General features: G+C 41.7%; 1 protein-coding gene across 6 annotated transcripts in view; it reads left to right on the forward strand.

The window, feature by feature from the left end:
* ANO1 (anoctamin 1) overlaps positions 1-24,071 on the forward strand; it is a 72,854-nt gene that overhangs the window by 12,166 nt on the left and 36,617 nt on the right. For 5 of the 6 annotated variants that reach the window (XM_085224510.1, XM_085224507.1, XM_019615483.3 and 2 more), the window contains exons 2-4: positions 19,864-20,042; positions 21,816-22,139; positions 23,917-24,015. In XM_085224510.1, coding sequence (XP_085080636.1) covers positions 19,935-20,042; positions 21,816-22,139; positions 23,917-24,015 — 531 coding nt within the window. In that variant the 5' untranslated portion in view covers positions 19,864-19,934. Of the gene's footprint in view, positions 1-19,604; positions 19,692-19,863; positions 20,043-21,815; positions 22,140-23,916; positions 24,016-24,071 lie in introns of those variants that run through there. The other variant, XM_085224511.1, reaches the window with a different exon arrangement.

A 24,071-nucleotide genomic window follows, 5' to 3' on the forward strand; every position in this document is an offset into this window, starting at 1 on the left:
AACAGGAACTACAACTCTTCAACTATTTTTTTCATCTCTGAATGTTTCTGGTTGTATAGTACATGCCACCACATAGCAAACCCTTTCCACACTGCCCTCATGATAGAACTCTCCTCCTGAGTGTACTGAGTGTCCTTGCTCCACCCTTCTCCAGCTTCAACAAGAATTAAAACTTCATGGGAATGCACCCAGTCCACAACCACATCAAAGCTGTGGCTGAACTTCAGTTTTTCAAACAACCCCCAGAGTTGGCTGGGTCTGAATTTTCAGTTTTGATTTGGAATGTTAGACAGAGACCCTGCTTGCAACATTCAGCGAAGGATGGAGAGCAGACACCAAGCTCGCAGCAGATAACTGCTGCTTGGACTGAGGCAACATCTTGTTCATCTGTTCCTGTAACTTGTCTGTGAGAGTTGTTTTATCTCCTTATTCCCCAAAGCACCGTGCAATTTGTCTGGTTTTAATACTGACCACTAGTAATTTTTTAACGTGAAGAATGTGCAGCAAAGGAAGACCTGTTTGCTGGACTTGATAGATTGTTTCCATTTTTTGTTTGCATCTGCTAGTTTTATTGACTCTATTTTTAAGGAAAAATAATTATGTGGAGTCTGGTTTTAGTCGAGCTTTTCTGTTTTACGAGGACCAAAGACCTGTAGAATCAGAAGAGTAAAATTAGGTGGGGAAAAAAAGTATTCTCTTCCTTTCAGCGAATAAATCAAGTGCTTCCACCATACAAGAATGCACAGCAATGAAAGAAGTGTGGGCACTAAGGATAAGCAGACACATCAACAGAGGGAAGTCTCTGACAAGTTTTAGGTATGTCGCTTGGACATGGGATGTATCTTAGGATACAGTCTGTCACTTTTATTCACTAATAACTTTTGACAAGAGACAGATAATACTGCAGAGTTTATTTTAAGGTAGATTGTTTAATTTTGTCTGTTCTTTCTTTCTTTTTTTTTTTTTTTTTCCCCTCTCTGCATACTTACCCTTTTTCATTGAAGAAACAAAACACACACACACACACACACACACACACACACTCATTGAAGAAACAACACACACACACACACACACACACACACACACACACACACACACACACGACAGCAACACAAGCACCCCTGCTCTGCAAAGTGTCCCCTAGAAAAAGATGATATTTCTGAGTTGCCCCAGAGATCTGCTTACAGGAATCCAGATTTTTCTCTTTTTTTTCCTTTCTCGGGGATGACCAGAGGTAGGGAGGGCAGCTATGCTGCAGCAGCTTGCTTCCCACTCAGAACAAGAGCTTAGGAGCAGGAGGAACCAGAGTTCTCCAGAGACCACCACAGGAACATAAGAGCTATCCGGAGAGGCTGCACCTGGGAAGATGCTCTCTTCTAGCTTCCCATTTTAAGCAGACAGATGTGTTGTGCCTCCATGATGTGGCAGATAGATGCTCATTACAATAATTACTGAAATTGAAGGGCATACATATCCACCATGGGGAAACTGGAGTGTTCCTTCAGGCTGCATCTCCCCAAATGAATTCGGGCTATAAGGGATGTAAATGTAGTGTTTCTGAACCCACAGGTCAGTAAAACATCACAGTCTTGTGATTTGAGCCACGAGGCCTCAGCTCTTCAGGGCAGTGTGGTTGTCCTCTCTAGGACCCTCTTGTGGCTCTTTACTCTGCACTCACCATTCTAGTTGTAACTAAATGATCTTTTGGGTCCTTTCCAACCCAAAAGCTATTCTCTGATCCTCTTGCTGAAACACTCGATCACTTATAGGTCTGGGACGTGCAGCCTTTGCCTGTGCTTGGAATTGATGACACTGTTGTTTCAACACTAACTTATGTAATATTCTTCCAGTTTTAAACAACTGCTCTGTCATTTCTTGCCAGCTGCTTGTGAAAGTTAACAGATGAGTGTGTAAATAGCAATTGCAGATAGCTCATTTATTAATTGAGAGAGTTTAAGTGACCCAGGAAAGACCATTGCAGAGCAGTCTACTAGCTTGGATAAGAGCTCTCACTTGGAGCCTATGAGTGTTCTATAACCTCACCGAAATGGGAGACAGATGTCTGACATTGCTAATGTTTCACTTCCACTCTTCTATCCTGTTTCACAGCTCTCTGTGGTGTCTTCTCTTATGGCTTTCCATAGCCTAGTTATCCCATCCAGGAGGAGGACCATGCTACCCCACTGCTTCTTTGAGCCTTTCCAAAAGTGATGAAGAGAAGGTTGTCGTTTAAACTTGCTGTACAGTGCTTTACGAGGGAGAAACTTATAGACTGTTCACTCCTATTTTACTGCTGGGGAAAAAGTCAAGTAAAGAGCAAGTGAAACTGATAGTCACTAAAGCATGTGTTACAGTTTGGAAACGTCTGTAAGAGGCAGTCACTGAGAACAGGCCAAAGAGAGCAACTGAAAGAAAAATTATAATGAAAGTGGAATGTAGTTAAAGCTGTAGTTATAACTTAGGAGGTGCTCTGATTTTTTTTTTTTATTTTTATTTTTAAACTTCTGTGTGAGCTGGGCTTGCTGCCTAGGAGCCTGCAGCAGGGGATCCAGGAACTCTGTTACGGAGAAGGAGAAGATGCATGCTGTCTTGCTCGATTTTTGTATGCAAGTAACAGATTTGGGCTGGAAGAGTTATAAACTGTAGGATTTGTAAGTCCTCCTATTAGTGTTTTCCACTTACTGGAGCTGAGTGAAAACATGCAGGTAATTGGAGAAAACACCAGCTGCCCCTTCACTGGAAAATGTCTGCCCCGAAGGGAGAAATCCCTTGTCTGCTCCCTGCATCATACAACGTGTGAACTTGTTCTGTCATCCGTGATGTGAATGCAGATGTTTTGGAAAGGCTTTACAGAAGTATTTCCACCTCTGTTTTCCTTGGTACCAGCTGATGTTACATCCTGAAAAGGAAAACAAGAGTTGATTCCTTCACCTCTTAAGGCAAGGGCACGGTGAGCCAACATTTGCAGTAATACATGTTCAGATTTCATGTGCCGCTTCTCAGGGTTTTTCAGAAATGCTGTGTTTGCAGAAGGGTCCCAAGGCCTCCCTGGGGTTTGACCATAGGCCCAAGCAGTGAGGAGGTACCTCTGTGCCAGGGAAGAGGTGGGCTGAGAGTTGTGCTGCGGATGATGGCCGCCATCATGCTGCCTAGCCCAGAGGCCGGGCCTTGCCATGTAACGTGTTTCCAGTGTTGGTGCTGATGATTGGTTTGTACAAACACATCCCTTCTCTGTGGCGAGGCAGAGGCAGCAGCAGGCTCACAATGCACACCCAGTGTAATTAAACACTTGGGCAGCACCAGTGGGCAGCAGCTGCTTTGAGAATAACATGATGGAATGGAGTGGGGACATTTTGGTGGCAGAAAGCCCGTGCATGTCTGCAACTGAAAGTGCCCCGTCTCCCCTTTGATGCCCCAAGCTGTGCCCTCGGTTCAGATATCCTTAAGGTTGGCTGTGTTAAAGAGAGCTGCTGGTTAATTTGCTTCCCTTTTACAAGCTGCAGTTTGCAGGGCATGTATGTAATGCAGGGCACGTGAGTAGTACTGTGCAAAAACATGGATCTGCTCACGTCCTGGACTTGTCCCTGGAGCAATTAGATGCAAGCTTGGTCTCTGCCCAGTAGTGTGATTGAATCCTCTCTTGGGGATGGACAAGCAAGATGGGATCTTCTCCAGCTCCAAAGTGTTTAAATTTAATGGTAAGTTTCATTTACAATCTACCATAAAAACAAAATTTGTCATATACCATAGGAGCTGGCACGGCTTGGTCACGTGGAGTAATCCTGAGAGCACATACTGTTTTATAGTCTATAGCCTATATGTGTGTAAAATTTTACTCTGCATCTTTTTGTTAATTCTTTGTAGAGCTCATGGGAGTGGTCCATCCATCTGTGCTCCTCATACCCCTGGCTGGGGCTTTCCTCTGAATTTTTAAGGTAACAGTGCAGGAAATGTAGCTGGAAATGTGGGGAAAAAAAGAGTTACTGTGTTGAATCCATTTTCAGAATTTTTCATGGTATTCTGAAAATTATCGTATGCTTTTTTGTGAAACCAGAGGCTCTCAAAGTCACATGAATGTTTGTTGCACAGTAGTGAGAAATTCTGCTTATGGTGGTTTGTCTGCAGAGCAAAAAAGAAGTGTAGCACATTAGCATTCTTTATTGCGTAGATTGAGGGACTAATAGCTGTTGCTTTTGGAATAATGTGTTGGGGTTTTTTTTCTCCCTGTGGTGGCTCTTGCATTCATTTATTTAACTCAGTTCCTGTCTTAGAAAAACTGAAGAAGTCTTTTTAGGTATGTCATAGGTGATGTTCTGATGAAGGGTGTTAAAGAAAAATAATTTAGTGCTAGTTAGGAATATAATTAACTGTATTCCACATTTCTGTCTTGCTTTGTGGTGGTGTACCTCATCCTTATCGTTAATGGAACACAGATTCTTTCAGGAACACTTCAGCTTGATCCTACAAATTATTCAGTAATGAATCACTCCTTTCCAACCTAAGAGATCTTCACATAGCATCAGCAAGGCAAATCGCCTGCTTAAACATGCTTAGGTTTGTGTTTTCCCCCATGGTTGGTGTCTTGTGTCCTTAATTTTACTTACTTATTTTCAGCTTCTGTGTAAAGAAGGCCCTATGGCCAAGTGGTTAGAGCAGGAGCCAGCAGTCTCACCCAGGCTGCACCCACGACTCACATTGCACCGAGTCAACACACATCTCAGCAAATCCAAGCTGCAGGCTTGCCTGTTAAGCACTGCTACTGCAAATTCTGGATTTAGCTTACATGAAGTGGAAGTGGTTTTAAGGCTGTTTGAATAAAGGGAGTTCTAACTAAAGAAAGGGTTTTTTTTTTTAACAACAACAACAACAACAAACGCCAGTAATCTTTTTTTGCATTCTGCTCCACCATGTATTTATTTTAAAATCTGATCGCACATCAACACATTCTCAATCTGATCTGTAGATCTCGGACTGAGATGTTTCAAATGTTTGAACAGAATCCAGTTTTAAAGTACCACAGTTATCTAAGAAGTACATCGAAGTTTCCTTCAGTATTCATTTCTCAGTATTATCTGTTCTGGAGTGATGATTGTTTTTCAGTGTAATTAGCGTATGTGTCGCTGTAAGTTCTCTTTCTTATCTTGCATCAGATGTACTGTTATGTTTACAGAAAAGAATCTCATCCAGTATCTACAAAGCTATGTCAAGAAAGAACTTTTGCCCTTCTTCCATGATTTTAGATATTGGATTTATGTGCTATCAGATCACACAAAGTACTGGTGTGATTTTCTTTGAGCATGTGCAGCTCTCAAATTCAGCAAAGCACCCAAGCAAGAGTTAGCAGTAGCTCTGTTCTTTTATGCCAACATTAGGCTGGCTATGGCAGGACAGTTGGTAACAGATCTGAACTAATGCTGATACAATATTGCCAGAGCAAAAACTTTTTTTTGAAAAACCTGGAGCAATACAGTGAGTGTATTTCACAGTTCTGCATTCTGTATTATGTGACTATGAGTTTTGGATCTGGTGCTAGCAGCCTTAAATCCTACATCGTTAAACCACAGACTTGTTGTTGCTTATCTTCTCGGAAAAGGATGTGCTCCCATGGCTTCGGCTGAGAACCAGACATGCGCAGACTGTTTCATCTGGGTCGGAATAATTAGCTGAATAAAGAGCAGTTCCTCAGAAAAGGATCTGGGAGTCACGAACTAAACATAAATCTACAACATCATATGTTGTGGAGGGAAAAAACTGAGTGGTGTAGGCAAGAGATGGTGATACAATTTTTCTCAGGGATGGAAAATCCTCAGTTGGCATACCATATGCAGTCTGGGGCATCTTTCTGCAAGAAATGTGTAGATCATACAAAGCTGAGAGAAAAGTGGAAAAAATGAAAAGAAACCCAATAAAATACATCTTAGAAGAAAGTAGTCCAAGAGTAGCATTTCCTACTGAGTTTGCAAATTTCCATTACATTTTCTAGGTAGAATTGTTGTACGTAGGGAAACATTCATTATCCTTGCCCTGTTCTGTGGTTCCTTATGTTAATGCTGATATTTGTTTGGAACTTGAAGGGAAAAGTCCATGTTACAAGAGGGGGATGGAAGCAGTGGGAAACCTTCTGTGCACATACGGCCTGTGTGCCAGCTGCTTTCAGGAACTCCAGGGTCATCATGTCCAAATCTTTGCTATTTTGGGCAACTACATCACAGAACCTCATTCATAAATTTCTCAACTACTGTTATAAAAATAGTTTATATCTTTTTCTTTTTTTCTTTTCTTTTTTCTCCTCCATTGCCGACTTGAACCTCAGGCATGCTTCTGGATCCAGTGTCATCTCTGGACCATCTATGAGTGTTTTAAACATTAAGGTGGTTATATGCGCATTTTATTTGTTCTTCATTGCCCTTTGGCTGCTTAACTACCCAAATAAGGGGAAAGTAAGTAATGAAGGGAATACATCTAGATAGCTTACAGCTTTTTAGCTTAAAACATTAAATTTCTTTCTTCATCTTCTAGAAAAACAAGCTTCTCCGTCTACCACTGCTCCTCCCAGTCATTTTGCTTCCACTTAGATTTGAGTTCATGTTTCTGGAAAAGGGGTGACGAAAAATGTGAGATGTATTCCCAGAGGATCATTGCTGTTGCTCTTTGATTTTCACCAGAAATACTTTGCTTGGTGTAATCTAAAATTTGCCTTTTTCTGAGATGTGCCTCAGAGATGGATAGCTGTGCTGCGATCTACTGACATAGAAGAAAGGAGCCCTGTAATGTCTGCAATGCTAGACAGAGCTAGCATTTGATACTTCTGGAGAAGATTAGGAACAGCCTGTGTTTGAGCAGAAAACGCCAGTTTTCTTAGAGGCTTGATGGACTTGCAAAGGAATTACAATCATAGGAAATATATTTTTGTGGATGTTCCTTGAAATTGAGAAGTCCTGTTGCTTTTGAGCACAGGATGGCCAGTCAGTGTAGTTTTATTCATAAGGTGTTAGCCATGGGTTGGATTGGCACAGTTTAAATATGTGCTGTTCTATTTGGAGAACACCCGTGCTGCTAGCAGATGTTCTCAGCTGCATTGCGATGGCAGCTTCTCACATCACTGTGAAGAGTCTCCAACAGTCCAGCAACTTGGAATTGTAGTTGCAGTAAAACCAATCTCTGCTTGGTTTCCAAAGAACATATGTTCAGAGGGTTCTCTCCTAACTGTCACGTGAGAGAAGAGCTGATGTAGCGGGTGAGATTTTCTGGAGACCAAACGAGAAAAATCAGAACTGTTCTTTGGAGGGAATCATCATAAGGCAGTAGTATAAAGACTCAGAAGAGTCTGAGCTAATAATCCTTACCTGTTTCAGTAGAGGGAGTCACATGTCCTTGCTGTGGACAGTAAGTTCTGTTTGTGAGAGGAGGTATTTCTTAAAGCAGATTAGGCAAGAGATCAGATTTAGAAAACAGAAGAACTGCTTGACCATGTGGGGATTATCACGTATTTGGCTATGTTTCACGTGTTCTGAAAAGTTTGAGAACTTCGGTGTCATTGGAACCTTTACAGAAACTGCCTTTACTTTGTCACCTATGAAGTAAGGAGAAGGCAGAAATGTTAGTAAATGGTAAAAACTATGTGTATCCTTCTACAAACCAGAAGAGAGAGACTCCAGCTCGAGAACAGTCAACCCAGAGACCCTTGCTTTTGAGCATTTTGCCAATGGTGGGGACATTGAGGCATTCGAAGTAGCAGACACTTGGCATCCCTGCTCAAAGTCACAGCAAGTTCTGCACCCATGAGGGCTGTGACTAATAGGAAGCTACCAGCATGCCTATTTTGGTTACATTCAGTTCCTGATGAAGCAACAGGGCTCTGCTCAGAAGAACAGAGTTCTAAAGGTCATTACTAACTACAAATTTTTATTTTCTGAATTGAATCAATGTTTTGCAATTTGTAAATTTTACAACTATTTAGTGTGGCTGAATTAATTGCATATACATGGATATATGCAGATCATCTTCTTTTCCTCCCTCTTTTCCTAAGGCACACCTCCACTTAGGTTGTGCTACTGCGTTTCCATATTTAAGCAGTACTCCACTGTTAATTGAAGTGGGTATGCGATATGCCATCCAAACCTCTGGGAATTACACCATAAATTTCCAAAATAAATAGGCAAAATGAGAGGAGTCAAACAGGATACAAGTACTAAAAAGCCTCAAGATTAGCAAGATACAATCCTGTCTGTCAAACCAGCAAATAATTATTTCCCATGAAAAAAACCAGCATTTCAGATGCAGATTTTTTCGTAACTGGCTGATTTTGGCATTTGGCTTCCTAAATCTTGTTTAAAAGGTCACAGGCCAAGTCCCTTCCAAGACCCTGAGGCTCCATTAGTAAGCAGAGAGATTAGCAGAAAAAGCAGTTGATAGTTTCTTTTCCAAGGGGGTCCTGATAGGGTACTGTAGGAATTGCTACACAGTCTGGATGTAGTATTTTCTTTCAGCTGGCAAGTCATGTTCCGGGGTGACAGCGTTAGTCTAAGTAGGTATCTTCTCACATGAGAGCTGACACTCTTCAGCTTTGTGCCTAGTCAAGTCATATCTCAGCTTATACTTGCATCAATTTTCATTAATGTTAGAGCACCAGGTTTTCTACGAAATGCAATTTTGTTGTGTTTTTTAAGCCTCTACAATCTCAGAGCATTAATCAAAAAGATTTTCTGTGCTCTCTGAAGTTTTCTTGAAGCACTTTGCTGAACCACCTTGCCAGGAGTGGTCTTGTTGTGATGTTTCTGTCTACAGTCACTTGGGCTTCGCAGGCAAGAATCAGCCCTGCAGGCAAGGCAAGGAATAAAGGATATAAATTGTCGATCTCTTTTATATATACTTCCTAGAAGAATGCAATTAGAGATGAATGATAATAAGAAAGAAGACTTAATTTTATGTAAAGAGAAGACAGCCTCCTGCTAAAATTAGGTCAAGAAAACAGACTTAGAAACTTGTTGCATGTTGTAATGCTGAAATATTTCTTCAGATAACTACGTTATCTGAAGATGCAGTCACCATCCACTGTTTTAGGGCGCTAATATCCTTGAGATGAGTATTAGTGGTGTACAAAACTCTTGTATTTCTTCTTTGCTGCTTGAGGAGCTTCTTTGAAGGATGCTGCTACTCAGGAGATCTGACTTAGGGATGTGGCTTGGGTGGGGATGGGTTGGTGGGTTGGACCTGATGATCTTAGAGGCCTTTTCCAACTTCAGTCGTTCTATGATCCTGTGCTTAGCTTTCTCTAACCAAGTCCACTCCGATTTGTGTCACATATGCTCTCTTACAAGCTATAGAACCAGGAAATTCAATAGCAATATCTAGTCCCACACATTGTTGCTGCTTCTCCTCTATGGCTTCTGTATTGGCATGAAACAAATTTCCATCCCTTGGAGAGTAATCTTTTTTTTTTTTTTTTTTTTTTTTTTCCAGGCTTTAGTGGCCAAATGGTCCATATTCTGACATCAAGTCTGAATGTCTGCTAGAGCAGCTACGGAAAAGGTGCCTTTATCTTGAGTCAGGTTGAAGAGTGGCAGCATGAAAACAAAAATTTATGCTTAACTGCTTGGAATTTTTTTTAAACCACTGCAACTGATTCAAATGTTTAAATATCATATGACTCCCAAATTAATGCATTGAGCAATAGCTGATCCAGCATTATGGCACCTGTTCCACTGTAACCACTGTTGCTCTATCACATCACTTCACAGAATATTAGCCAGTCATAATAGAAAATAGCAACAGCTATACAGAAACCCAAAAGGTTAGTAAAGCAAACAGTTCAAGGACAGTACGAGAGAGCTATCTCAGTTAGATTTGAAGACAGTTCAGAACTGCATCATTTATATTTAGTTAGTTGCCCTCCATTCCGTTCAGTTCAAGTGTTGACCTAACCACTGTAATGAGGGAGAAAAACATTTTTTTTTTCTCTTAAATCTATTTTAAATTAAAAAGTGAGCCCTTTGAAGTAGTTTTTAAAGAGCATGAGTAATTTTATTTAAATAAATAAACAGAATATTCATGAGACTTGAAACCCAGCTAGAAGAATGCGTCATGCTTTTTCTAAACTGGCTGTAATTACCAAACAAGATAAAGTATATGATAAAGCTTACAATTAGCAGCTTGTGATTGTTTTTTTTTGTGTTTTTTTTTTTTTTTAAGTTTACGAAATAGCAGATACCTTAAAAGACAGTATCTGAATAAATAATTCTTCCAAATATTTTGGTAAAATAAGAACTTTTTTTCATACAGGATATCGTTTTTCTAAATACGTCAGTGCCTGAAGATGTGGTATATTAAATTTTAATTCGGTTTTATTCCATTGTTTAGTTTTTCTCACTGAGCTGATAAACATTTACCAAATAGAACGTTTTCATTAAAAAAAAAAAAAAGACAGCAAATGAATTGTGAAAACTTTAGACAACCTTAATAAAACTTTTGCTTTATGCTTGCAAACTTAATCACACATGAAGGAAAATAAATTCCTCTTAAATTCTAGGATGAAATCTTGGCTCTCTCCAGATATCAAGATTACATCATTTTCAATGTCTTCATCAGGAAATATGAAAACAAATAATGTTTTCTCTTTTCTTGTTTGCCTTTGTGTCAAATTCTGGCTCTTGGCAGGAATCCCCATTTCCTTTCTTACCCAGAGTATCTTCAGACTGTGGGCTATGTGGGTTTGATGCATGGGTTTTGTCCATTTTCATGGTTATGTTTCACTAATGTCTCATCATCTTTTGGCCATCAGTTTTGCTAGTGACACCTTGTTCTCTAAGGGGGAGCAGTATGTTTTCTGTGCACTATAAATAAAATGAAGGCATTTTTTTGGTCGAGTCTTACATTGTATGGTCCAGGAGAGGCTCATGCTGTTCGCTTGCTAAACTTGGGAATCAACAGAATCTTTGCCTACAAGAGAGAGGCACTGTTTCAAATTGTATCGTTTCTAGCTTATGTCCTGGTGAGTACAACATTTATGCTGTTCAGAGCGTTCTCCTAAAGGAAGGAGGGCTTGTACATGTATTGAGAGTATGTCATAGCAAGACTAATGCTTGAATGCTGGTTGCTGTCCCAGCCCTTGGTCTCTTTTCATGAATGATTACTGAAAGAATAATGAACAAGACAGAAACAGCCCTCTCTTTTTCTTATTTATCTCACTGTTTTTGAGATAGAATATTGAGCTGCAGTTGCCCTTCTTCTGTTCTGGTTTCATTAGTGCTTACTGTAATTGCGTGACATTAGCACAGTTGTTTTGTTGCTGCAACGCAAACATGTAAGAGCAGTTTAGGAGTGAAACCTGGAGCTGGGAGGTTGCTTTGACCACCTGTAGCACCCCAAAGAACCCCCCATGCTTTTTTGGATCTGCTTCGTAGTTTTTTATAGTCAGAATAGATTTCCTGGCAATTTCCTCTTTTTCAGTCTTCTGTAGTAAAAGTGGATTGACCAGTGTTCCTTTGAGTAACTCAGACTCTTTAATGAATCTGCTACAGACCATCAGTTTACACTTGGACCAGGTCTTGACTGCTTGTTTGATATGAGGATGTAATAGATCATCAAAAGCTCATTAAGGAGGAAACTTGGTGAGTCTGGCCTCAGTGCTGCTGTCACTACCAGCTTCCTGTGGATGGCCAAACTGTGAGGAATGCACACCTCTGCTCAAACCTTTCAAGTGTGCCTTTCATCTGGGGTCTTGACGTGCCTTAAAATGGTCCTGGCCCTGTCCTTGCTCTTGCCAGAACTGAAGGGAAGCTGGCTTTGTTCAGATTGGTTTTCTACTCCAAGAATGCTGCAATTCAGGACAGGACTATCAGGAGTATTAAGTGGGAGTATCTGTAGCATGTGCATCCTCAGGCACAGGGCAAACTAGCTGACTTGTGGCACCTTGCTGGAGCATCAGCTTCCTTATAGCAGTTAGATCCCAGCTCTTCCTTAAAAACAAAGAGCCCGTTTGGTTGCAATAGTGACTCCTTAGGTCTTGTGCCTCTGGCATGCCTAAACTCAGTTCATTAAAATATGGGACTGCATGGGAATTCTCTCAGGCAAGAGTTAATAGCATTTTTTCCCTGATTCATTTGTGTTCACCTGCTTGATGTGAGAGAAAGATTATTTCATTTGCCAGTGAAACTTTGCAGTGGATTGACTGAGTTGATTGCAGTGTTTCTCTGTATCCGAGTTAAAACTGCAGGATCTTAATGCTTGCTAAAGCCTGGACAGCATGTCTTCAGCATATGATTATTAGTTCTATCAGCTGTGGAAAGGCATTTCAAATAGCACAGAGCTGAGGCTGCCCTAGGCCCTGGCTGAAAATTGCCTACCACCACCTCACTATCAAATCAGCTCCACCTGTTCTGACACACCCAAATAACATGTATAACGTGGAGCTTTGCCATATAGAACCTGACTCCACCCAGGCTGACTCAGATGGGGAGTCCTTGGCTCCTTGAATGCAAGTGTAGGGGAGCTACAGCTGCTGAATGTGGTGACTGTAGCCAAAAACATCCTTATCAGATTAGGCAAAACCTTCCAGAATATTTAGTCTCATGATGAGGTCCAAGAAACTGCAGCATCTCATGAGGTGCCCTGCATATTTTAGAAGCTTTGTTTTCTACAAGAAATCATCAGCTGCTGTGAGTCTTCATGCCTAAATCTATGCTATCTGAATGCCCTTGTGACGTTGATAAATAGAAATTTAAACATAACCGTCGATGATTCAAGATTAGAAATTGGAAATCTTTTGTATGAAGAACAGCTTTACTGGTCAGTATGTGCTATGACCTTGGTCCAAGGTTGCAGTCTATGAATGATACCTTTGCGGTAAACCTAATAGATCCTCCATTTTTAGTATGAAGAGCTATTTTTAATAGTCTGGAAAGGGAAAATACATGAAATACTTTAAATGTATTTAAATATTTTTAAAAGTTGCTATGAGAGCTTAGATATACGTCGTCCCAACGCGCAGCGGTACTTTCCCCACAGTATCTTTAGTAACCTTTTCCTTTCATCTTAGTGCTCTCATTGGAACCAATTGCCTTACCTTGGAGCATGCAAACAAAAATAATTAGCATCATAACCCTTCAAAACATACCTACCGGCATCCATGGCAGACAATTGGCCTTCCTTACATAATGTGCTCTCCTGTTCCCATGACATGTTTGAGGATGTGATGTTGCAGAGTGCATCCAAGGAAAATATCAGCAGGTGCTTTGAGAGGCAGCAGTAACTTCTGTAAGAAAGGGGGGTACAATCTTTAGTTCCAGTGTGTTTTGGTGAATCATGCCAGTGTTTCTGTTCTCATTAAAAATGGTTGAAATATGAAAATACTGCAAAGATTGTTCTGTATGTGTACTAAAGTAACTAGAAGCAGAATTCTTGTTCTTTTTGTCTATTTTACAGTCAAATGCTATCAAATTACAGAAATATGTCAATAATTTATAAAACTAATTACGGTTTGCAAAGAACAATCTGCATTATACTGGAGCGTGGCCTCAATGATGCTTTTCCTGGAATAGCAACAGTAGCAAATCTGAAATATTTTTCCAGTGTCTGGTGGTAGAAGAGTAAGTGTGCTGGATTTTTCCTATTTTAGAAGCATGTCTGAAAACAGATGTACTTAATAAACCATGAAATAGTTGTTGGTAACTGGGGGGAAAAAGTGCACTCTGTCTTAGGTGGGTGTATGGGAAAAGGCTTTGTGTGTTTTTTGTTTTTAAAAAACGTGGGATTTTCCAAGGTCTGCATATCTTGGTAGGATAACTTCTGTGACTCCCAGTAGAATTTATATTTACTGATCCTTGAAAATGCATTTTCACCCCAAAGGTTCATTTTTCTATCATCATTTTTTTTAAGGTAATTGTTTCTACATGTTCCGATTTCACAGGGGCTGTATCAGATCAGGTGTGTTCAAACTTGGGGCTGCAATGCTGCAAACAGCTCCAATTAATCTTTATAAGCGAAAATAGAAAGGCAGAAATAGAAATGATGCCATAGTTGTCCGGCCTTCTTTTAACATGTTGCTGATAATAATAGATCAATAACTTTAAAGCTGTGACAGCCTTCTGGGAAAGCTGCAGCCCCATTCTGGAGAACCGCAGCTGATCCAGTACTGAGAAATGTGCCCGAGCCCACGTTTCAAATAATCCTGCTGGGAGTGTCCTTTCCTTCACCCATGTGACAGGGGTTGGTTTTCGGGCTCCCAAACACTGGATGCACTGAATGGGCTCTGCTGTGTAACTGGGAGTGCTAATGAAGTTATCAGCTTCAGCTATATGGAGACTGCCCTGCTTTGGAAATATTTCTGTTCTGAAAAGGAGGCTGTCCTTGGAACTCATTTGATATCACTCTTTTATTTATTTATTTATTTATTGTTAATGAATTGGATCGTGCCCTCCTCTCTGTTCGCTTCATTAAGGTAATGCTCTGTGCAGACCCAGGCTGTGGCCAAGTCCTAAAATAAATGCAGAAGCACCAAGATGGGTGAGTTCCAAGGCGTCCCACTGAGCAAGATGTCACAGGAGATGAAAGGAAGAGGGAGGCACGTCTTGGGAAGATGTTGACACGGTTGAAAGTGGTCACCTTGCTCGGGGACAGGTCGGCTGCCTCTTATAGCAGCCCTTTGCATGCTTTGTTGGTGGCATTGGGGCAGCCTCCTGCGCTCTGAAGTGGTGCAGCCTGAGGCCACAGCTGGCTGCCAGCAGATGCGAGGGAAGATTTGCATCACGTGTTCCCAGATGTGGATCTAATCTCTTCTCAACTCCTGGACTTTGAACAGAACAAAAGTTCAGGACATGTATGAGCACTCCTTGGAGAGAGCAGCGGTTCCTGATTGGGATGTTGGGCTCTGGCCAGTGCCTCGTAAACAGGTGTCAGCCTCCCAAAAAAGCCCTCCCCATGTGCCAGCAGCGGGTATCCTCGCTGGCGTGCCTGTAGCAGGATTTAGTGGGTCAGGAGGAATGACCCATAGGTCAGCAATGAGGCGCGCTGCTGGGCTGGCACGCCTGAGGCTTCCTTGACATTTGCCTTGCCTTATATCTCCTGAGGACGAAGCAGGGATTTCAGGCTCCAAATCTGACCAGTGAGCCTTGCAGTGTATTGGGTATGAGATAAAGAAGAGGAGATAGTAATGGGTGAGTTGATTGTGAGGGCTTGTTTATTTGTTTGTTTTCCTAACTCAAGCATTAACCTGTAGCTTTGAATATGGACAATAAGGGAAGTAAAGAAATGGATGAGGCTGTGCTGAAGGAGGATTTTGCTGCTAGGGGGCAATATATATTAAGCAAAAACACACTGAGAAGTAAGTTCTTTGTATCTGCTGAAGTTTAAAAAACACAAAAGCCTCCAAACAGAAAAAGCATAATATAAACAAAATATGCAACTTACTTATATTTGTGTATATATATATTTCTATTTTTTTAAACAAATATTTGTGTGTGACTGACTTTCTCTCCTCTCCATCACAGCGGGATCACTATCAGTTTCAGAGACCGCGCACAGCATTTTCCATCACAATTCATATGAAAGAAATGCCTTCAGTTTAAGGGATCTAAAAGTGTTTCAGAAGCTGCTGGGAAGAAGTGGTGCTCTGGCTCCTGGCTCTTTAAAACCTCAAGCTCAAGGAACATACCCTGCACGATCCTCGAATTTTCTTTCCAAATTCAATGAGTACTTATATAAAGCAAAAAGATAACAATCTGGACATTAGAAAATCTTAAATCACACGGTCTTGTAACTGTCCTGCTTCTTCCTTATTGAGAAAAACTGGGACAGCTATCTCAGATGTCTTTATGACTTTTTGTTCAAGCCACTTTCTTTAGCATACTCCCTAAAAAAAAGAAAACAAGAGAAGATAAGAGATGACTTCAGCTGCGTTGTGGCATTCATGTTGAGTGGTGAAATAGTTGTTCAGTTATTTAAATGTACTCAGTCTTGTTTTAGATCTAGATCCAGATGGTTCTGTAAAGCTACATTGTGAGAATGCAGTTTTCCATTTATTTTAATATTTAGTGGTTATAAGAGATTATGACTATGATATTCATAAGTTAGTTGATTGAGGCCCAGTAGTGGGAAAAATGCATCTATTTCTTGAGCAGATTTTCAGCTCTTGTTTAACTGATCACTGAAGTTTGGCGAAGGAAGAGGTACTGTCTAAATGCGTACAGGTTGCAGCATAGTGTGCCAGATTTCTGTGGTAGAAAATTTGTTGTTAATTAGCGTTAAGAGGAGCTTGCCTGAGGATGTTTTGCAGCTGCAACTGAAAGTTGCACAAAGAAGCAGATGTTTCCAACTATTTTTTAATAATGTTATCTTGTTTCCTGTATTATTCAGAGTGAGATACTCACAGGAGGTTCAGGGGCAGAATTAATTGGAACTGTAGTGTATATTTGGCAGGGTTTTCTGAAATTCATACCAAATACAAGAAATGACAAAATAAGCTAAAAGGGGGGGCTATAAGAATGAAGGGGACAGACAGCAGAGTCTGTTGTGACAGGACAAGGTGAAATGGTTTCAGATTAAAAAGGAGAGACTAGATATAAGGAGAATGTTTTTTACAATAAGGGCGATGAGGCACTGGCACAAGTGCCATTGCCGGATAGGTGATAGGTGTTCCAGCCCTGGAGACATTCAGGGTCAGGCTGATGTAATTTAGGTGTCCCTGTTCATTGCAAGAGAGTTAGACCAAGTAGCCTTTAAGGGTCCCTTCAAACTCAAGTGATTCCATAATTCCATGATAATACTTAATAATGCATAGAAGTGTTGGATGGGTCTGAGTTTACAGTAGCAGGAGTTTCTACTGTCTTGAAATCCATGGAGTTTTGAACTCCATCAGCTGTGGAAAGGGAGGGGAGATGGCAACTCTTCATATGGCTGTGCTGAAACATATCAAGCACTTCTTCAAGACTTTGCTGTAGCACTTTCTGGTTAGTAATAGAAAAGAGTGGGTTAGTCAATGTTAGAAGGCAGCGAAGCCAGCAATTGTCACAATAATCCTGTTCTTTCAGCTCCCTACAAAGAGATTACGATGTGAGTGTAGCTGAATCAGGATGCCAGCATGCTCTGTGCTCTTCATTCTGTGTCTGCTAACTTGCCATAAATAATTTAGAACGTACATTTAATTTGAGATTAAATTATTGTTGTTATTTAATATGATTAGCTCAAAATACAGACTTAGGTTTTAAAATATTGTGTCCTGTGTGAAAAGATGTTCTGTAATAGAGTGCTTTGACCTTTGCCAAATCAGCATATGTGAACTACTCGTAATCCCTGTGCGTTTATAATTACCAAAGTGGCTTGGATGGCTTTACTTAGCCTTAAATCCTGACATCACCTTCAAGCACAGAAATCAAACTTCTTGTAATTAAGATTGTATCAATGCTGTGCTCACCATTTCTCATCTTTTTCCAGTAGTCGTAATAAACCAAAATTTTATGATTCATTGCCTACCTTAAGCACTGTTCTTTCAGATATTGCCAGGCTACTGATGCGTAAACAGAAATGTAAATATATGCTTGCGGACGGCTGATTGCTTGGCCTTACACAATAGCACTGAATCACCGGAGTAGGTCTCCTTGTTCTGCACTGCAGACTTAACAAATACAGTTGAGAAGCTCAGCAGAGCACAGGGAGTTTGTTTGGGCTCACTGAAGCTTGTGGTTTTCCATTCCAAATGTTTTTCATCCTAACTGTGGTTTCTAATCTAGTGCTTTCCAGTTCACAGACCCACTACAAGGTACGAAAATATTTAGATTCAATAAGTCAGCAATCGACACTTAACTCATAATAATCTTTGTGATCTGGTGGAGTACCTGGGTTTTATTTTCTACATGTGTCAGAGGAAGAGGAAGGAAAGAGGAGTTCTATAGCATTTAAGCTATTGTTTCTAGAAAATTATTTTAGGCATTCTTCCAAATCCAAATGTAGGTAGTTACGTGTTGGAAGTTCCAAAAGTTGCTGTATTATTATGTATTTTAAAGCTGTGGGGAAAAAAAAGAAATACGCAACTGATTACATATGTATAAATACTTGAGTGCTCATGGAGTTTGTGTGTGCACAGGTGTATGCTGGGGAAAAACAGAGCAGAGATGTGCAGGGAATTGTTATCATCATCCTAGTTGCTCCCATTAGGCACCTGATTTTTTGTGTGCATTTCTATATTACTCCATAAAAAGATTATCTGAATATTACAAATTGTTGTTCAAGTGATTTACTGAGTTTGAGGATCCTGTCCTAAGATCAAAGAAGTGAGCTAGGAGATAACTATTTCAGAATTCTAAAGGGAAGACAGGGATAGCAGAACATATGCGCAGAGATATGGGTGCTACGTGCTGTATGTATGAAATACATGAGGATAATTGCTGCCCACACTCTGTGCAAAGGTTATGGTGTTAACTAGTCAGGAGTGGGGAGGATGTGGATACCAGACATCAGATCTGAACACTGCAGTTCCTGAGAATGCCTTTAAAACCCAGGGAAAATGTGGAGCTTGTTGAATGTTGGTTGGGACAGCAGATTTCCTAAGTACGGGGACTGAAATGAAGATCCATAAACTTATGGGAATTGCTATTTCCAGAGAAGCATGACTGATGGTTCCAGAGAAACTTGGCTTTCTTACCCAGCGATCTTCTCTTCATAACTGATGAGCCCAAGAAGCACCACATCTTCATCCTGTGGTGCAGGTGTTGCCCATGCTAACTCCTGTCCAGGTGCAGACCTTACGTTTGACTTAGCTGAGCTTCATGAGGCTGCATTTCTTCAGCCTGTTGAGACCCATGAGGTGGCATCCCTACTCTGCACCTTATCAGATGTTCTGCATCCCATGCCTTCCACAAACCTGCTGGGGAATGTGATCTCCCCTGCCTTCCTTGCCATGCAACCCCCCTGAAGTTCCATCACATTCAGCCAGATCATTGAGTGTAGAGCAGCATTCCCTTAGGCTAAGAAATAGCTGGCTAAAATGTGATGTCTTTCATCACCTCATCCTAAAGTCAGTAGGTAAAAAGGGAACATTTCTCTAAGGGGCTACTTCTGCCCTAGGCCCAGAGGCACTGTGCTTAATGTATACAGTTTTGGCTGATCCCTGTTCCAGAGGCAGAGCATTGGGCAAGCTGCAGCAACAGATTTGTGCAGCCTAGCTGCTAGAATGTGCTCCTCTGCATGTTTTTCTTGTTTGTCTTTGGGGGAAAGTTAATTTAGTATCCTCTCAAGGTTAAATTCTAAAATTCTTGCTTTATCTTTGCTCCTTAGACAAGCAAATCCTGCTCCCAAGGGGTTTGGAAAAAGGCATAGCTCTGCAATATTTTGCTTCAGCGTCAAAGTGAAGCAAATCTTGAAAAACTTTGCCTTCAATTGCATGTATCGATGTACATATGCATGTATCAATGTACAAATGCAAGCAATAGTTTGTTTTTCAAGAGTTAGCTGGTAGTTCCGTTTGTAGTGAAATTTATACATGAAATCCTTTAGCCCGCTATAGAGTTAAATACTAAGTAGGAACACTAGGGGTGCCTGGCAGGGTATGACTGAGTAAACCTGATATTCAGAAGTCCACACAAGTCAGAACGGTTCATCACGTTCTACGTAGTACATGTGTATCTGAGGGAAAGTACACTTAGTTGGTGTGACAGCACCATGGTGGGGATGTCGGGGAGCATTCCTCAGAGGAGAAGGTTGAGCTCAGGGCCACGGGCTCACAAACCAAAGCAAGGGGGGTGGGAGCCCTGCAGTGAGGCTCATTGGCAGCTGAGGGCAGGAACAGGATACGTCTCAGCTTGGGTGGCTCTGGGAGGAGCAAGTGTTGGGATTAAAGTGTCTTGATGAAGTTGTTCCTTTTCCTTTCAGATGCAGACAGTGATTTTCATGGGGTGGATTTTCTGCCTGACGACCTCAGTGAGGTTCCAGACGAGACAGGCATGAGGGTGAACAAGAAATACTCCTGCCTGCCTGCTGAGGAGAAGGGGATCCACATCATCAACATCCGAGCTATTGAGGATATAGGATATGACCAGCATGAAAGCACAGTGAGTAAAGGACTTGCCAGATATGCAGCAGCTGGCACGTTGTGCTTCTTTCCTTACCTTATACCCAAATGTTCCCTTTCATTGGAGGCTCTGACAGTCTCCCCCTTCCCTTTCAGGGGTGCAGAGGAGGCTGCTGCCAGCCACAGCACCTGCTTGTTTGGTGGGCTTGGTGCTTGGGTGTGTGGGCTGGCAAAGGGAAACAAGGGATCCTTTTTTTAACTCCTAGCCTAAAAAGGGGTTGGTTATTCTCAGAGTAATCTGTCAGTAAGGCTGTGGCAATGTTTAAATCTCTGCCCACGCTGAGAAGTGTCCAAAATTGCATGCGAAAACTACTGTTAGCAGAGGTAATATTAAACAGTTTGTAACACACAGCAGAAGTTTTTTCCCATTGTCAGATTTCTAGTGTCATTAATTGTGCCTTGGTTAAAACTTTTTATCAGCAGTTTTAAAGGAAGTTAGTAACATAAATGCACAGGATTAGGAGCTGGCTGTGTCATAAGCATAAGCATAAAAGGAAGTTTATTCAGGTGAAGGAATGGAAGTAGAGTGAGCTATGTAACAGACCTTGCTGGAGAAACTCACCATAAAAGCAATGCTTGATTCATTGTGCTTGTGCTTAATTGGAGTTGAATGTTGTGGAATGATTCTGTCAGGAATGTTTTGAAACCAAGGTGCCCTTTCTTTGTCTCTTCCATAAGCAGAGGGACAGGGCCATGCGTGGTCTTAGCTGAGGCACCTCTCTACCTTGGTGGCCTACCAGAACCTTGCAGTATTAAAGAACATCCTGCAAAGACTCTATTTACTTCTTTAAATCAGGACAACAGGCTTCTTTGGAGTCCTTTAGCTCATCCCTTTCAAAGAGCAGTAGAGGTACTCTTATCATTAGGGAGCGCGTTGAGGTTTTTGTATGCAGAATGCAGCAGACTCTCCTACAAAGTCTGCCAGTCCTCCAGAGGGTCAATTCTTCAACAAGTTCAAGGAAAGGCAGAAATTAATATCTGTTAGTACTTTGGTATGTCTCTGTAGTTATCCTGTCCAATTTTCAGGCAAATGCGTGAAAATAGGTCTGTGTTTTGAGACTTATGTTTCTTGTGTCCTGCAGCACTGCACAGCCAACCTACATAGCGTTAGTTCAAGGCAGAAATAAAGCCCTTGCCACCCTCAGGTTATGAGGCAGCCTGGGGTTTGATTAAGTGGGAAGAAGAGCGTTGAACTCAGCTAGCAAGGAGCCCGTTTCCCTGGCTGGAGTCCAGTACTGGCCGCCCTCAGCACCCAGCTGGCTCCCTTCAGTCTGTATGGGGGCTGATCTCTTTCTCAGATGATACAAACTAGCAGCAATAGATAAAAGAAGCGAGAAATGTTTGCACATGATATCAATCTATCTGTCAGAACCAAAACACAGATGTCCCAGATGGAAGAGGACAGATGATCTTAGTGGCAATTAGCCCTCAGCAGAGACAACCAAAGCTACCCAGTAGCTGACTTACGAAGCAGTGTGCTGGGAATTAGATTAAATCCCAGTCATTTTATCTATTTACTTCTGGCCAATGAAATCCCAGCCGACTATCAGGAAAATTGCAAGTGTTAACTTGCAAAATTGTTTTGAGTGAGTAGCACGTGGGGTCTCCGCCTGCAGGCTTGCTGCCTGAGGTTAGGTCTTGGTGTGCTTTTGGAAAGCAGTGCTTGATACCAAGCCCTGGTCTGCTTGGTGCCCATTTGACTGTGCACTAACTATTCTTTTCTTTCCCTGCACACCCCACTCCCTGCTTCCAGCTATTGAACTCCCTATCCAAAAATCCAGATGCTGACTGCAAGTATGGACTCTACTTCCGAGATGGCAAGAGGAAAGTGGATTACATCCTGGTCTATCACTACAAAAAGTCTTCAGCAGGGAGGACGCTCACCAGGAGAGCCCTGCACAATGATGCAGGTGCCAGGAGCACCAAGCAGGACCCGCTGCCTGGGAAGGGTGTGCAAACGGAGATGGGTGAGAGTGAGCCCCACGCTGACTGCCACGAAGACGACAAGAGGTTTCGCAGGGAGGAGTATGAGGGGAACTTGGTGGAGGCTGGCCTGGAACTGGAACATGATGAGGATGTAAGGAGCTGCTGTAGATGTGTAATGATAAGGAGGATGGTTGGTGGGTAGATTTGGGGAGATCACAGAGTCACAGAACCATAAGGGTTGGGAGGGACCTCCAGAGATCATTGAGTCCATCCCACTGCTAAAGGGGGTTTCCAACAGCAGGTAGCACAGGCAGGCATCTAGGTGGGTCTTGAATGCCTCCAGGAAAGGAGAATCCACCACTCACTGAGCAGCCTGTTCCAGTGCTCCATCACTCTGACAATAAAGAAGTTCTTCCTTGTGTTAGCATGGAACTTCCTGTGTTACAATTTCTGCCCCTTGCCCTTGTTTTATTGCTACACTCCTCTGAAAGGAGTCCACCTACGTTGACTTGACTCATGCACTTTAGATATTTATAAACAGTTATGAGATCCCCTCTCAGCCTTCTCTTCTCCAGTTGTGGCCTCACCAGCGCGGAGGGGGAGGTTCACCAGGGCAACAGGCTGAACTTCTCAGCCATCACTCATGATGGCACGTGCCTTACTGCCACACAGCTTGTTGGTGTGTTATCATAGCTAGAGGCAAGGCTTAGATTGGCTGTAAACAGCAATCAGCGGTTGATGGGTTGATGGTATGCCTTGGGTTGGGTCCACTGGTAATTCTGGCTCTGATGAGGAATATCTGATGCAGACAGTAAAATTTTCATACCTTGGTGCAGCCTCTGGAGAATCATGTTTGTGCAAGGTGCTCTGCTAAATACTCTGGTTCAAGCATGTGGCTCTGGGTTGTAGTTTCACTCTTTCCATTCTCAGCTGTGAATATTACAGCCCTTTACCTGTACCCTGAAAACAGCATACTCTATTAAAAGACCATTAGACTGCATGAAAAAGTGATGTGTGTGAAGTACTGCCAATGCGTGATTAGTAGAAATAGCCGCAGTCATATTAATTTCAAAGAAAGCTATTACAATTAACTGATCCAACCAATATGCCTGAAATCCCCATGACAGAGGATGAGCATTTGTGTTGGTTTTATTTACTGGATGCAACAGTTGATATTAAACACCTAGAACAGTGATCAGCGTTAAATAAATAAATCTGCCAACCCTAATTCACAAATGACAGGTGAGGCTGATGGTACAGTGTGAGAAATCTTCCAATTCTCTATGCCTGTGTGAAAATATGAATTGCTTTGTCTCAGGTTGTTGTAGCGAGTAGTTTTGTTCACTTGTTCATTAAGTCACTAAAATGCTCTTCAAGGAAGTAAATTCAAGGATGGCTAAGAAATGATGGCTGGTTGGAAGGCTGGCAGTTGGTTATCTCCTCTGGGTAGTCAGTGGGTTTCTGGAAGGGAGGTTGGGAAGGGTAACTGTCCCTTCATGCTGCAGCTGTGAGCCTGTGGGTTCTGAGCAGCTCCTGTGAGGCAGCAAGAACTCTCCTCAGCTCCACTCCTTACAATGCGTGGCATTTGGCCCTGTGCCTGTGAATCAAATTTACCTGGCTTAGCCTATATTTGTGTCCGTAGCCATTAGCTTTTATTTCCCAAACAGTTTTTATCTTTTTATCTGTTTAACCTAATGGTGATTGTTCTGGAAGACAATAGCATTTCTGAGTCACGTTTTATATCAGCTCAGCGCAGAGAGGTACCCAGTGATTGTCCTGTTGTTAGAAACTGGTCAACTCAAACAAATGAGGTGATAATGTTGGCTGTAATGGGCATTTCTTTAAATGTGAACAAGGGGGAAAATACTTAATTTCCTCCACCAGTAACCTTTTCTCTTGTGTTTTTTTTTTGTTTTTTTTTTTTAAAGACTAAGATCCACGGGGTTGGATTTGTAAAAATCCACGCACCATGGAATGTATTGTGTCGAGAGGCAGAGTTTCTTAAGCTCAAGATGCCAACAAAGAAGGTAAGTCCAATTTTCCTGTTTTTTTCTTTTTTTCTTGTTGTTTTGTTCCTCAGCCC

Source organism: Meleagris gallopavo, chromosome 5 (genome assembly GCF_905368555.1).
Source record: "Meleagris gallopavo chromosome 5, MGAL_WU_HG_1.1, whole genome shotgun sequence".
NCBI lineage: Eukaryota > Metazoa > Chordata > Aves > Galliformes > Phasianidae > Meleagris > Meleagris gallopavo.